The sequence below is a fragment of the Oncorhynchus masou genome, chromosome 15 (assembly GCF_036934945.1).
Source record: "Oncorhynchus masou masou isolate Uvic2021 chromosome 15, UVic_Omas_1.1, whole genome shotgun sequence".
Taxonomy (NCBI): domain Eukaryota; kingdom Metazoa; phylum Chordata; class Actinopteri; order Salmoniformes; family Salmonidae; genus Oncorhynchus; species Oncorhynchus masou.
This window is the reverse complement of record NC_088226.1, coordinates 10,480,783-10,495,423: the sequence shown is the minus strand read 5'-3', so window position 1 is coordinate 10,495,423 and position 14,641 is coordinate 10,480,783. Positions and strand designations below refer to the sequence as shown.

The 14,641-nt window shown below is 41.8% G+C and overlaps 1 protein-coding gene across 5 annotated transcripts in view; it reads left to right on the top strand.

The window, feature by feature from the left end:
- The window catches only part of LOC135555581 (rho GTPase-activating protein 12-like), a 35,771-nt gene extending 25,613 nt beyond the window's left edge, over positions 1–10,158 (top strand). For 2 of the 5 annotated variants that reach the window (XM_064988142.1, XM_064988139.1), the window contains 16 exons: positions 282–491; positions 600–683; positions 2,377–2,499; positions 3,012–3,098; positions 3,416–3,478; positions 4,906–4,973; positions 5,060–5,147; positions 5,316–5,417; positions 5,539–5,637; positions 5,727–5,805; positions 5,955–6,083; positions 6,180–6,278; positions 6,363–6,440; positions 6,541–6,675; positions 6,828–6,933; positions 9,131–10,158. In XM_064988142.1, coding sequence (XP_064844214.1) covers positions 282–491; positions 600–683; positions 2,377–2,499; positions 3,012–3,098; positions 3,416–3,478; positions 4,906–4,973; positions 5,060–5,147; positions 5,316–5,417; positions 5,539–5,637; positions 5,727–5,805; positions 5,955–6,083; positions 6,180–6,278; positions 6,363–6,440; positions 6,541–6,675; positions 6,828–6,933; positions 9,131–9,308 — 1,728 coding nt within the window. In that variant the 3' untranslated portion in view covers positions 9,309–10,158. Of the gene's footprint in view, positions 1–281; positions 492–599; positions 684–2,376; positions 2,500–3,011; positions 3,099–3,415; positions 3,479–4,905; positions 4,974–5,059; positions 5,148–5,315; positions 5,418–5,538; positions 5,638–5,726; positions 5,806–5,954; positions 6,084–6,179; positions 6,279–6,362; positions 6,441–6,540; positions 6,686–6,827; positions 6,934–9,130 lie in introns of all 5 variants that reach the window. The other 3 variants (XR_010457884.1, XM_064988140.1, XM_064988141.1) reach the window with 3 other exon arrangements.
- The last annotated feature ends 4,483 nt before the right edge of the window (positions 10,159–14,641 follow it).

The window sequence follows — 14,641 nt, the reverse complement described above, 5'->3', positions numbered from 1 at the left end:
GCTAAAGCAGTCTGTCAGACACCAGCGCATTAACATCTGCTTCATGGTCCTGAGGGAGTCTTGTTTTGTTAGTTTATTAGCTAGTTATGTCTAAAGCCTGCTATGGCAGACACATGCTTTTTGCTGTTTATTCACAAAGTGTTACTAGCGAAGTTACTAAGAACGTTTGCCATTTGAGCAGAATCGCAAGCATGTTATGAACCATGTCATAAACCTTTTAGAAATTGGCCACTCAGTTTGAGTTCCATCTTAAAAGCATTGACAAATCTTCTGTTCCTCAGCCCCCTCTCCCAAAGGAAGACTACCTGACAGAAGACCACGAAGCTCCAGACACCTCCTCCTCGGTGTTCCCCAAAGACATCCTGCCCATGCCGCAGGCTAAACTGGCCGTCATACCCCGGGCCATTCTAGACAGTGTTCCGGCGGGCTGGAAGCGCTCCATAGAGGCAGATGGGAAGACCGTATTCACCAGCGAACGCACACAGGAGCAGGTAAGTGTATTGAATGGAGGTCTAGTGCTTTGAAAGGGGAGTGGTTTGAGAAACCATGCAGTGTGTGTCATACGCTGTTTTGTCTTGTATGTGTGTGTATCCTGGCAGTGGCTCAAGTCGGTGGATCAAGAAGGAAAGACATACTACTACCTGAGAGACGGCTCCAGATCCCAGTGGAACCTTCCAGCAGAGGTGAAGAGAAGCAATATTGTAATTTCAAGGAATGATTGAGTGGCTTTTTACCAGGTCTCAAAGAGCTTGACAATGTATGGGGCAACTCTGTACTACACATACAGTTGAAGTCGGAAGTTTACATACACCTTAGCCAAATACATTTAAACTCAGTTTTTCACTATCCCTGACACTTAATCCTAGTAAAAATTCCCTGTCTTAGGTCAGTTAGGATCACCACTTTATTTTAAGAATGTGAAATGTCAGAATAATAGTAGAATGATTTATTTCAGCTTTTATTGCTTTCATCATATTCCCAGGGGGTCAGAAGTTTACATACACTCAATTAGTATTTGGTAGCATTGCCTTTAAATTGTTGAATGTGGGTCAAATGTTTCAGGGAGACATCCACAAGCTTCCCACAATAAGTTGGATGAATTTTGGATCATTCCTACTGACGGAGCTGGTGTAACAGAGTCAGGTTTGTGTGTCTCCTTGCTCGCAAACGCTATAGGATTGAGGTCAGGGCTTTGTGATGGCCACTCCAATACATTGACTTTCTTGTCCTTAAGCCATTTTGCCACGACTTTGGAAGTATGCTTGGGGTCATTGTCCATTTGGAAGACCCATTTGCGACCAAGCTTTAACTTCCTCACTGATGTCTTGAGATGTTGCTTCAATATATCCAAATAATTCTCCTCCCTTGTGATGCCATCTATTTTGTGAAGTGCACCAGTCCCCCCTGCAGCAAAGCACCCCCACAAGATGATGCTGCCACCCCTGTGCTTCACGGTTGGGATGGTGTTCTTTGGCTTGCAAGCCTCCCCCTTTTTCCTCCAAACATAACAATGGTCATTAAATAGTTATATTTTTGTTTCATCAGACCAGAGGACATTTCTCCAAAAGTACAATCTTTTGTCCCCCTTCCTCCTTGCTGAGCGACCTTTCAGGTTATTTTACTGGTTGTTTTACTGTTGATAGAGATACTTTTGATTTGCTGTTGTTCTGGTATTGATTTGCACTTTTCGCATCAAAGTACGTTCATCTGTAGGAGAAAGAACGCATCTCCTTCCTGAGCGGTATGATGGCTGCATGGTCCCATGGTGTTTATGCTTGCATACCTTTGTTTGTATAGATGAATGTGGTACCTTCAGGCATTTGGAAATTGCTCCCAAGGATGAACCAGACTTGTGAAGGTCTACAATTTTTTTATCTGAGGTCTTGGCTGATTTATTTTGATTTCGCATGATGTCAAGCAAAGAGGCACTGCGTTTGAAGGTAGGCCTTGAAATACATCCACAGGTATGCCTCCAATTGACTCAAATGATGTCAATTAGCCTATCAGAAGCTTCTAAAGCCATGACATCATTTTCTGGAATTGTCCAAGCTATTTAAAGGCACAGTCAGATTAGTGTATGTAAACTTCTGACTGGAATTGTGATACAGTGAAATAATCTGTCTGTAAACAATTGTTGGAAAAATGACTTGTGTCATGCACGAAGTAAATGTCCTAACCGACTTGCCAAAACTATAGTTTGAAGAAATGCGTGGAGTGGTTGAAAAACAAGTTTTAATGACTCCAACCTAAGTGTATGTAAACTTCCGACTTCAACTGTAGGTGAAAAAAAGATGCCCTTACCTCAGATAACCAGTTACTGGGTTTGTAGAAATAGGCCAGGGCCTTTACACTGCTTGTTTCTGTTAACCCTCTCAGCTCCCAGGGGCAGCCAGTCTGTCCAAGGAGGGAAATGGAGTGGACCAGGACAGCCCGCTGGTTCTGAAGAACTGGAGACACACAATGGGCCCAGCTCAGTTTGGCCCCTCCCAAGAAGACAACGTGAGTAGCTGGGGAGCCCAGAGCATGGACAGGGATGTTGAAGGAGGTTTCACACCGTTGGTATAGCAACAGACGTTTATGGGCCATTAGAATCTCTTTTTGGAATCTAGACTGAATTTGGCACTACGGTATAGGAACATAGACACTGCAGCATTTGCTGTTCTGGTAGTCCCAAGCAAACAAGCCATTCGGACTAGTCCCTGACATGAGACACCTTGCCCTCACAGCTTTATGCACAATGCCCTTGTGGAATGATGTCGTTGTGTTTGTGTCGTTGTCGACCCTCTCAACAGGAGATGGGAACACCTGCCCTAGTTGATTTCCCCTCAGGAAGTCACTTACAAACCGAAATGGGAGAAACTACAACAATAATGGAGGGGGCAGGGGAGAAAGCGGATAGAATTATGACTCATCAAGTTTGACAGGATTTCTGCTCTGTTCGAACAATAAGGCCCTATCGACTACTGTTGACTAACCAACCTGAACCCAATTCCCTCCCTTGCGTTTGGCAGAGGTTCTTTCCAACACATAGGAGAAATGTTTCGGACATCACCAGTGAAGCATCCAGCTCAGGCAACTCCCCTGAGACGCCACGCCATGTAAGTACAGTAAGAACGTACGACACGATAAGGTTTTGAATCCATAGGGATTTTTGTCAGGTAATTTTCTACTGGCCCTCAATAATATATTATACGTGTTGGACTAGTACACACAATAATTGAATTGAAAATTGCATTATTTTTCAACAATGATTTTATTGTTCATTTTATGAATTGAATTCATTCATTTCCCAACCCTTCTACTAACTCAAAATGTACTCTACTGTACAGACAGCACACACAGACTTCTAAATGACAAAGAGCCTGAAGACCCATTATCCCATTCATTGAAGACTTGTGTTGTTTTCTCCATAAAGACTGATAGGTTGGGAGTACGGAGTAGACTGTCACATCTGAGTACAGACTCACATCATGAGCATGTAGGTTCTTACGGCCCACGTCAGGCCTGATAGATAGATGCATAGTGTAGTTTGCCAGACAGGTATTGCATTCTGGTGGTGTGTGGGTGTTCTGATCTAACTAACATACTATGCTAGGATTGGATAGGAGAACTAACGGCGCTTGGGAAGGGGAGCTAATGGATTAGATATTGGTTACAATACATACTATATACATGTATGCTTTTAAAAGGGCTGATTAAGAGTTTCTTATGTGGTGTTTAAGTGAAACTACTAACTTTGAATGGGTTGTTCTCTCTCTTTGCTTCGTGTGTGGATAAGAAAGTGATCTGGAACGCAAGCATCTGCTAAATCAGGGTTTTCGAAATTCGTCCTGGGGCCCCCCCTGGGTGCACATTTTGGTTTTTGCTCTAGCACTACACAGCTGATTCAAATAACCAACTCATCATCAAGCTTTGATTACTTGAATCAACCCTGTACTAAATGATTGTGTCTTGATAGACCACCATTGACACTACCCCCTGGTGGGGAGAGGGAGCATATGTAGTTGTTTTTGTTGGATGTTGTGGTCCAAGTGGTGGCTTGTTGGGTAGTACTTTCACATCTGATTGACACCATATTTTATTGCATTGCCTTTCAAAGCATTGTGCTGAATGTACATATGGCGCTGTCTTATGAAGTAGGCACAGTAATGTCAAAGTGCTGAATGTCAGTGCTATCAGCAAAGTCAACCCCAAAGGATTATTTCCCATTTTATGAATCCATGCAAACAAACACAATCACGCCCAAGCATGTATAACTGTGCATTCATGCACAAAGATGTGTGCGCACACACGCACACACACGCACACACAAAGATTGACCACTCCCATGTTGATACCTGACTCACATTTCAAAGCTGTAAAGAATCTGCTACTTATACTCTTTGATCTCTACCTGTGGACTCATAGCCCAAGAATTCAGCATAACCTGGAACACTGCCAACACAAACATTTGTTGCTGCCACATAGTGGCCTAGCATATGCATTTCAAAGTCACAACAATACTTTATCTTGGCCTAAAATTATAGCCCACAATTACAATAATCTGCTAACATGAACAGTCCAATGTTCATATCAGCCAGTAGGCCGATGGGCAATGTCCAGTAGCCTATGGCTCAATGTGGATACTAACTGCTCAACTCATTTACCTATGTATGCCAGTGAAAACCATGAGAACCATGTGTTTGATACCATTCCATTCACTCTATTGCGGACATTATAATGAGCCGTCCTCCCCTCAGCAGCCTCCACTGATGTACGTACAGTACAATACAACTAACAAAATCTTTAAACCTGATCTGAGGTCTGTGGGTTCCTCGTAATCACCATTAGTAGAAATGTTCATACACTCTCCCTTTGTCGTTTGTGATATTTTGTTAATATTTGTCTCTATTTTGCTCGTTTTAGACACATCTACTAGAGAAGGCAGGGATCCTGAACAAAGCCAAGGTGGCTGACAATGGGAAAAGAATTAGGTAATGTCAAGTCAACTGCACAAATTACAACACATTGTGATTTGCGCAATGGACCAATGATTCCTTATTTTCTGGTTTTCTAATAGGAAGAATTGGAGTCCGTCATGGACAGTGCTGCATGGAGGCATTCTCACGTTTCACAAAGACCCTAAGTCTGCACCCTCGGGAAACTCTGTAAGAACATTTTGCTACAATAACCACTCACAGCCACCACTTTAGAAAATAAGCTCATTGTATTCATAAAGAATGATTTGCTTGCTTGTCAGGATTGGGTGTCCTACAACCTACTATTACGAACCACCAGGTCTGTTGAATGAATGTCATTGGTCCGTGATTCCTCAGAACAAGACCAATCAGATCACCCCAGAGTACACAGTGGAGCTGCGTGGAGCCACTGTGGGCTGGGCCCCCAAGGACAAGTCCAGCAAGAAGAATGTTCTGGAGGTATGGGCTCTGTTTAAGGTCTATCAGGGTTGAAGTCAGTTCTATTTCATTCAATTCAGGAACTGAATCAAAATGAATTTAATTTAACTCTAGGTATGGCTTTTCCCCTCTCCCGCTCCAGTTGAAAACGCGTCATGGGTGTGAGTACCTGGTCCAGTACGACACAGAGAGCATCATTTGTGACTGGCACAGGATCATACTGGACACCGTCAGACAGCTGGTGAGCATCCAGGAGGTGTCTATGTAACAAGTTCTAATTAGAGTAGGCCAAGGGGGCGTCGGTCTTCATTATAACCTCTCCTCTCTCAGGACCAAGATCACTTGTCGGAAGAGGAGGAGCCTATGGAGAAATCTCCACTTGCTTCAGACAGAGACAAGAGGACCAGCTGTAAGTATGAGTGTCCTACAACCTACTATTATGAACCACCAGGTCTTTCAATGCTTTTGAGGAGTAAATGGGTGTAAAATGTCAATATTTGGTAACTGGGCATCAGGTATTTAACGAAAGCTGCACCCATCATTAATTGCCCCCTCCAGCAGCCACTAAAATTACGCCTGGCATCAGTGCTGAGTCATCAGATCAGGGGCGTGTCCGCACCAAACTACGCAAGTTTCTCCAGAAGAGGCCCACACTGCAGTCAGTGAAGGAAAAGGGCTACATAAGAGGTGAGACTGGGCTATATAACATGGTTAAATGACATAGCAGAGTAACCTTATTGTACCTTTATGGCACTCAGAATGTTTTTCATCATGGTTTTCTAGATAATGTGTTTGGTTGTCATCTGGACACGCTGTGCCATCGAGAGAACAGCACTGTGCCCAGGTTTGCGGAGAAGTGCATCAGGGCAGTGGAGATTAGAGGTAGGTATTCCTTCTTTATCCTGATACCGTAATATCAACCTTTACCACCTCTAAAGAGGTAACACAATTGTACATTACCCTTAGGTCTGGACATTGATGGGATCTACAGAGTTAGTGGGAATCTAGCTGTCATTCAGAGACTACGCCACAAAGCAGATCATGGTAAAGCAAGTTTCAAGGACTAGTAATGAATTTGTAGATGGAGCATCTTGCAGTATTATCAACCATATTATCTGTCCTCATGCTCTCTCCCTCCCTCCAGAGGAAAATCTGGACTTAGAGGATGGTCAGTGGGAGGAGATTCATGTGATCACGGGGGCGCTGAAGCTCTTCCTGAGGGAGCTGCCTGAACCTCTCTTCCCTTACAGCTTCTTCGACAAGTTTATCGCTGCCATCAGTAAGTCTAGGTCAGGCCCTAATGAAACATTCTGCATGCATCTCAATAGTCAGAGTCAAATGACATGATAGTAATGAACTGACATAGTCTGACCTAAATAGCATGAAAGGATGTGAGTAAATTGACATTTGGGATGACTCTTTCTCTGGTAGAAATCCAGGACTATCCTCAGAAGGTGTTGTACTTCCGTGACCTGGTGAGGTCCCTTCCCCTGCCCAACCACGACACCATGCACCTCCTTTTCAAACACCTCCTCAAGTGAGTGGGTGTTGTGGTGTTGTGGTAGAAACTGACATTTTTTTATATACAGTTGAAGTCTGAAGTTTACATACACCTTAGCCAAATACATTTAAAAACTCTGTTTTTTACAATTCCTGACAATCCTAGTAAATATTCCCTGTCTCATGGGCCTCTCGGGTGACGCAGTGGTTTAAGCAACTGCCTCACAATGCTAGCTGTGCCACCAGAGATTCTGGGATTGAGCCCAGGCTCATTCGCAGCCAGCCACGACCAGGAGGTCCATGGGGTGATGCACAATTGTCCCAGCGTCGTCCGGGTTAGGGAGGGTTTGGCCGGCAGGGATATCCTTGTCTCATCGCACACCAGCGACTCCTGTGGTGGGCCGGGCGCAGTGTGCACTGACAAGGTCGCCAGGTGTATGGTGTTTCCTCCAGCACAGTGGTGCGGCTGGCTTCTGGGTTGGATGTGCATTGTGTTAAGAAGCAGGAGGACGCATGACTCTCGACCTTTGCCTCTCCCGAGTCCGTACAGGAGTTGCAGCAATGAGACAAGACTGTAACTACTAACAATTGGGGAGGAAAAAAGGGGTAAAATAAAAACAAACATCACATTCAGAAGTTTACATACACACAACTGGTAGCATTGCCTTTAAATTGTTTAACTTGGGTCAAACGTTTTCGGTAGCCTTCCACAAGCTTCCCACAATTAATTGAGTGAATTTTGGCCCATTCCTCCTGACAGAGCTGAGTCAGGTTTGTAGGCCTCCTTGCTCACACACGGCTGAGTCGGGTTTGTAGGCCTCCTTGCTCACACACGGCTGAGTCAGGTTTGTAGGCCTCCTTGCTCACACATGCTTTTTCAGTTCCTGCCACAAATATTCTATAGGATTGAGGTCAGGGCTTTGTGATGGCCACTCCAAACCTTGACTTTCTTGTCCTTAAGCCATTTTACCACAACTTTGAAAGTATGCTTGGGGTCACTGTTCATTTGGAAGACCCATCTGCGACCAAGCTTTAACTTCCTGACTGATGTCTTGAGATTTTGCTTTAATCCACATAATTTTACTTTCTCATGATGCCATCCATTTTGTGAAGTGCACCAGTCCCTCCTGCAGTAAAGCACCCCCACAACATGATGCGGCCACCCTCGTGCTTCACGGTTGGGATGGTGTTCTTCGGCTTGCAAAACTCCCCCCTTTTCCTCCAAACGTAACGATGGTCATTATGGCCAAACAGTTCTATTTTTGTTTCATCAGATCAGAGGACATTTCTCCAAAAAGTACGATCTTTGTCACCCATGTCAAGTTGCAAACCGTAGTCTGGCTTTTTTTATGGCGGTTTTGGAGCAGTGGCTTCTTCCTTGCTGAGCGGCCTTTCAGGTTGTCGATATAGGACTCGTTTTAGTGTGGATATAGATACTTTTGTTTCTGTTTCCTCCAGCATCTTCACAAGGTCCTTTGCTGTTGTTCTGGGATTGATTAGCACTTTTCACACCAAAATACGTTCATCTCTAGGAGGCAGAGCGAGTCTCCTTCCTGAGTGGTATGACGGCTGCGTGGTCCCATGGTGTTTATACTTGCGTACTATTGTTTGTACAGATGAACATGGTACCTTCAGGCATTTGGAAATTACTTCAAGGATGAACCAGACGTGGAGATCTACAATTTTTTTCTGAGTTCTTGGCTGATTTCTTTTGATTTTCCGATGTCAAGCAAAGACGCACTGAGTTTGAAGGCAGGCCTTGAAATACATTCATAGGTTCACCTCTTATTGACTCAAATGATGTCAATTAGCCTATCAGAAGCTTCTAAAGCCATGACATCATTTTCTGGAATTGTCCAAGCTGTTTAAAGGCACAGTCAACTTAGTGTATGTAAACTTCTGACCCACTGGAATTGTGATATAGTGAATTATAAGTTAAATAACATGTCTGTAAACAATTGTTGGAAAAATGACTTGTGTCATGCACATAGAAGTCCTAACCAACTTGCCAAAACTATAGTTTGTTAACAAGAAATTTGTGGAATGGTTGAAAAACGAGTTTTAAATGACTCGTCTAAGTGTATGTAAACTTCCGTCTTCAACTCTATATATACAATTCTGTTTTATATAAAACTATACAAATGATGTAAATAACTGATATACTAAACACTTTCCAACCTCCTCATACTTCCTCCCACTCCCTCTTCTCCTCATCCCCTCTTCCTCTCTTCCAGAGTGATTGAGTTTGGGGAAAAGAACCGTATGTCAGTCCAGAGTGTGGCCATCGTGTTTGGCCCTACGTTACTCAGGCCCCAGACTGAGTCGGCCAACATCACCGTTTACATGGTCTACCAGAACCAGATTGTGGAGCTCATCCTCAAAGAGTTTGAGACAGTATTTGCCCCCAGCTGAGACATTTTCTATGGCACCCATGAGTCAAGAGAGACGGCGACAATGGGGGTTGCCAAGCCCTGGGAAAAGACTGATGGTTACATGGGTTGCTAGATTTGGTAAAGGGAGATTATTTTCTGTCAGTGAACTAGCTTTTAACTGTGGTAGCTCCAAGTCTTCAACCTTCATCCCAAGTTTCAAACTCGTGCTGTCCACCCATCCAGTCATCCATCTGTTTTGGTACTTCCACTCACAAGAACATTGACAAAAAAGGAAGTTAAGGGAAAATGGATGAACATGTTTAGTTTTACAAATTAAATATATATTACATGTAGGTGTACATGTATTTGGGGGAATATTCTGATGTTGTATCCATGGTTTGGATTGACATATCTGAGACAGATCGGTCTTTTTAGTGGATGACCGCTTAACTATATGTTAAAGTCTATGAAAAAGCTTAAATATTGTATACCTTCCCGAATGTTACCTTATCAACAATACAACCAATTAAAATGGTTGTTGTTGCTTTCCTTTTGGCGAGCCATACAGATAGCAAACCACTGCCTTGACTGTAAAGTTATTTGATTACTTCCTAATTTAGAAAAGGGCTGTGAATTTATCAAGGAATACCACTTGCGACTATATTGTGGTTCATTATGCATAACGTGGCTGTACGTTATGGGCAGTATATATGAAAATATATTATGATAGAGCATAACTGTACATTATGGCTGTTTTATAGTATTAATATTATTACAGAACAAGGATAAGAACAATATATCAAGATATTTTGAAAAACTTTTTTTCTCTGTACATAAGAGTTCATCTTACCTTATAAATGAATGTTCTTCTAATAAAATAATTCAATTTCTGTCAATGTTTCTGTCCAAAAGGCTATGAAGTATTTGTAGTTAATCATATCAGTAATGTTAGTTCATCAAATATAGCTGTAGCTCTGCCCACAGGTGAAGTGGAGCAGAGCATGCTGGGCGATCTACAGCTCAGAGAAGATCAGTAGTCAAGTGAGAGAAAGTTACAGCCATCCTTGTGTTTTCCCACCAGTTAGCTTTCATTGTGTTAGCCAAGACCAGTGTGTGTCCTTGTTCATATCACACACACACACACACACACACTTTGGTTACAGCAAGTCGCCAGACCACTAAGTGCCTTAGCCCATTCATACTACATACACTGTGCGGTGCTGTTCCGTGCTGGTGCATCTTCGGCATTAGGAAAACCACCTCAACTGGAATCCTACCTGTTTGCCATCTGTGCCCTTACCAGAACACAGGAACGAACACATGAAGTAAAACCTAACCTAAAGAATATACAGTCCACCAAGTCCTCACTTACAATTATTTATTTTACCTTGAAAATGATTGCGGATGAATGAAATTGACAACGTGATGACAATAATTAGCCTATAACACCCTGCAAAACATCACCCCAAAGTGTTGAAAGTATTTGCAAAGCATTTCACTACACCCATAATAAAATCTGCTAAATATGTGTATGTGACCAATTACATTTGATTTGGAAGACAACGTTTAGATATAATGATATAATTTGAATTAACTGTGAAATGGCTGGAGTAAAGTCTACTTTCCACTAATTGGTGATCTGCGCAGCGCGACTGCAATAAAAACGTGCTGGAACGCAGCCAGAATGTGTGGGCTTTGTAGGCTACTCCAAAACGATAGAGGGCGGAAATGCACCAGTTGCTGGGCTGTCCAGTACAGTCACAAACCAAAGAACATAAAACAACATACGTAATTTCTATCAGACACATAATAACACTGAAATGGCTTCTAAGGAGCAACTTACAGCGGCACAGAAACAGCTTCTCAGGAAAAGACAAGATCTCGACTTTTGGAAGAAAAACGCGCTAAAAATACGTAGTCGCAACCGCATAGCTGGACTAGCTATCGGGGCGTTTGTCATCGGCATGTGTATCCTTCCATCTAGGGTGCCATACATAACTCAGTCGGACCTTTAACGTTACAACTGTTCCAGTTGGATGATAGCGGTTATTACTTAGTGTAAAGCGTAGCACAGAGAATTTGACAAACATTTACTTGACAATACTTCCTCAATTCCTGACTTGGAAGACAACGCATACGTCTAAACGTCCTTGGTTTGTTGCAAGTGGTTTGTTTAAGCAAGGAGGTGTGGTATAAGGCCAATAGGCACCTTAGCCGTGGTATATTGGCCATACATCACAAACCCTTATTGCTATTAAACTGGTTACCAACGTAATTAGAGCAGTAAAAATAAATGTTCTGTCATAACCGTCTGATATTCCACGGCTGTCAGCCAATCAGCATTCAAGGGCTCGAACCACCCAGTTTATAATTACATTTAGAATATGCTCTGTTATTAAATAATAAATGTCAAATTTTGTTCTCCATGAGATAAAGCAAAAATGTGTACAGCATCTTGTCTATTTCAAATCTTCTCATTGATGGTCCTTGCAATCTGGATTCCTTGGAAGTCACCACCCCCCATTGAAGTTAATATAAAGGGTAGGGACATCCTAAGGATCCAAGTTAGCACGAACACTCATTGATCGAGACAGGTGAGTGTCAGAGAGGAAGATGTGAAGCAAGATGGATAACTGGGCCCAAATCGGTCTTCTCCAGCAGGTGGCGTTTTCCTTTTTATCTGCTGACTACCTGAGGAGTTTTTGTATGCAGGTCAATGTGAGTCAAATTTGGTTAACAAATGTAGTGGCTTATTTGATACATCTGGCTCATTGAAAATAAGTTTTGTAATGCATAGGTTGGTACAGGTGTACTGATATAAGGAGGACATGACATCCTGGCAACTATATCGGAGTTGTACCTGTTGTTCACTTGCATATGCCCTCTCATGGGCTAAAATGGGCCCACCTGATTTGCCGCCTCCTGACTGCCTTTCAATTTTTTAAGACATTTATTTTAATTGTTAGAGCAGATACTAAGTATCTGGTCAATATATTGCAGGGGAGCAACTTTCACTGGGGAAGGGGGGGGCCACGTACTGAAATCATATTTTTGGCCCCCCCCAGTTTTATCATTGAAATGTGATACAGAACAAAGCAATGGTGTGCTTTAGGACCATGCGGATACCTCCGTGCAGTCAACTAGGCTGTTTGGAATGTGTATCCCACTGGATAAAAAAAAAAAAAATTGTCCCCCCCACTTCTAAAACCAAAGTTTCGACCCTGATATAGGGTCTTTTGGGGTGGACACCCAGCTGTCTCAATCAATGAGAGAAGATTTTAAATAGACAAGATGACAGCATACACATTGCTGGATTACTTAATGGAGCAAAAACATGTTTTAATTCAATTCTAACTAGCCATTGATGTTTAGAAGACATGCGCTGTCTTCCAAGTCAGGAATTAAGGAAGTATCGGAAAGTAGGTTGGTAGAAAAATGGGCTTTAAATTGACATTTTTCATTGGTAGTACAGGTGCACCCGGTTTAAAGTTAGGATCATAACATTTAGAAGCACCAGCATGTTTTTTTCTATTGTACCAATATTAATTTCTAGCTACTTTTGAGCCCTATAAACTGTAAAGACATTTGTTTGTTATAAAAAGCTAAAATGTTAATACAAAAACCTGTCATTGAAATGAGTCATTTGTGGAATATTAGGTTTCTCCATTGTGCGAAAGTACTACCTATTGAGCTACATTTAGTGGTGGAAATTGTCATACTTGAGTAAAAGTAAAGAAAATGACTCAAGTAAATGTGAAAGTCACCCAGTAAAATACTACTTGAGTAAGTCTAAAAGTATTGGGTTTTAAATATACTTAAGTATCAAAAGTCATTTTAATTGCTAAAATAGATTCCAGATTCCTTATGTTATGTTTTTTAAATTTAAATTTACGGATAGCTAGGGGCACATTCCTACACTTAGACATCATTTACAAATGAAGCATTTGTGTTTAGTGAGTCCGCTAGATCAGAGGCAGTAGAGGTGACCAGGGATGTTCTCTTGATACGTGTGAATTGGAATAAGCATTCAAAATGTAACAAGTACTTTTGAGTATCACAGAAAATGTATGGAGTAAAAAGTACAAGTTGTCAAAAATATAAATAGTAAAGTACTGTCATGACGTTGGCCTGGGGGATTGGTTTATGACAGTCATAAATACCTCTTCCCCCCCTTTTCCCTTCTCTAACCTACTGAGGTTACATTTAAAAAAACCTTGGTTAACAGAGATTCTGGGAACATCAGTATGTGGGGGAAAATGAACTATATTCTGGTCATCCGAACAATTGAACATGTGCAGTGGTACTTAATGAATATGATGTAAGTTTGGTTGTCATCTGAGACATTCTCATCAATGATAAGATGACATAAACTCTACAGTGGAAAGTCTATACATCAGAGTTATCAGATTCACATGGAATTGTTGTTCAATTTAAATGTTTGAATATGAAATTATTTGTGATGGGATGAAATGTGATTTTAGCTTCTAAAATGTGAGATTTGGATTTTCACAAAATAGGGCTGCTCAATCAGTGGCCCGCCCCTGTGAAGGGACATGGACTATAAAACTTTCAAACACACCCTCCTCTTCCTTCCTATATAAGCTCTTGACGACAACATAACTATCTGTTCCGATGAGGATGACAATCCTATGTCAGAATGGTTCAGATAAAACTACAGAACGAAGCCAACATCAGCATGAGCTTTGGTTGCGAATGGTATGAACTTTGAACTCTTATTCACGACAGAAGTGATACCTCCTAGCCGTAGTTAGCGACCGCAGCTGCAAATGCAGGTTAGGAAGGAACAGACAAAGTATCCCATCTACCACACAATGACGTTACTACAACTTATCCAAGTGACCACCAGAAACATTCTTCAAAGGACAGGACTCGGTTTGGCAACGCGGTCTTCCATCTACCACCAACCTACTGAAGCGCAGCTCAGAGTAAATATTTATTGCATTTTCCTTTTCCAAATGGGCGGTAATTTAGAATGCATAATATACTGTATTTACGATAGCACAGCTTCACCTTTGTTCCAGTCTCCCGCTCTTTCACTCAACCCAGTCCCTTTTCCTTTGTGTAACAAGCTGTCATATCTGTTCCGCCCTCTAGGGACGTTTTCCTATGACGTAAAGAATTATCCAGGTATAATTCATTCTTTGTATATGTAATTCTGTGTGATTAGTTAGGTATTTAGTAAATAAATAATTAAACCCAATTTTGTATTGCTGATTCAACTTGTTAGCCAGGGTTCTTGCAGATAATCAAGAATGAAGATGAAGATTCATGTTGACTGCTATTGATGTAAAATATTACTAGGTCTTTAAGAGTTTATTCGGAAGATAACAGCTCTATAAATATTATTTCGTG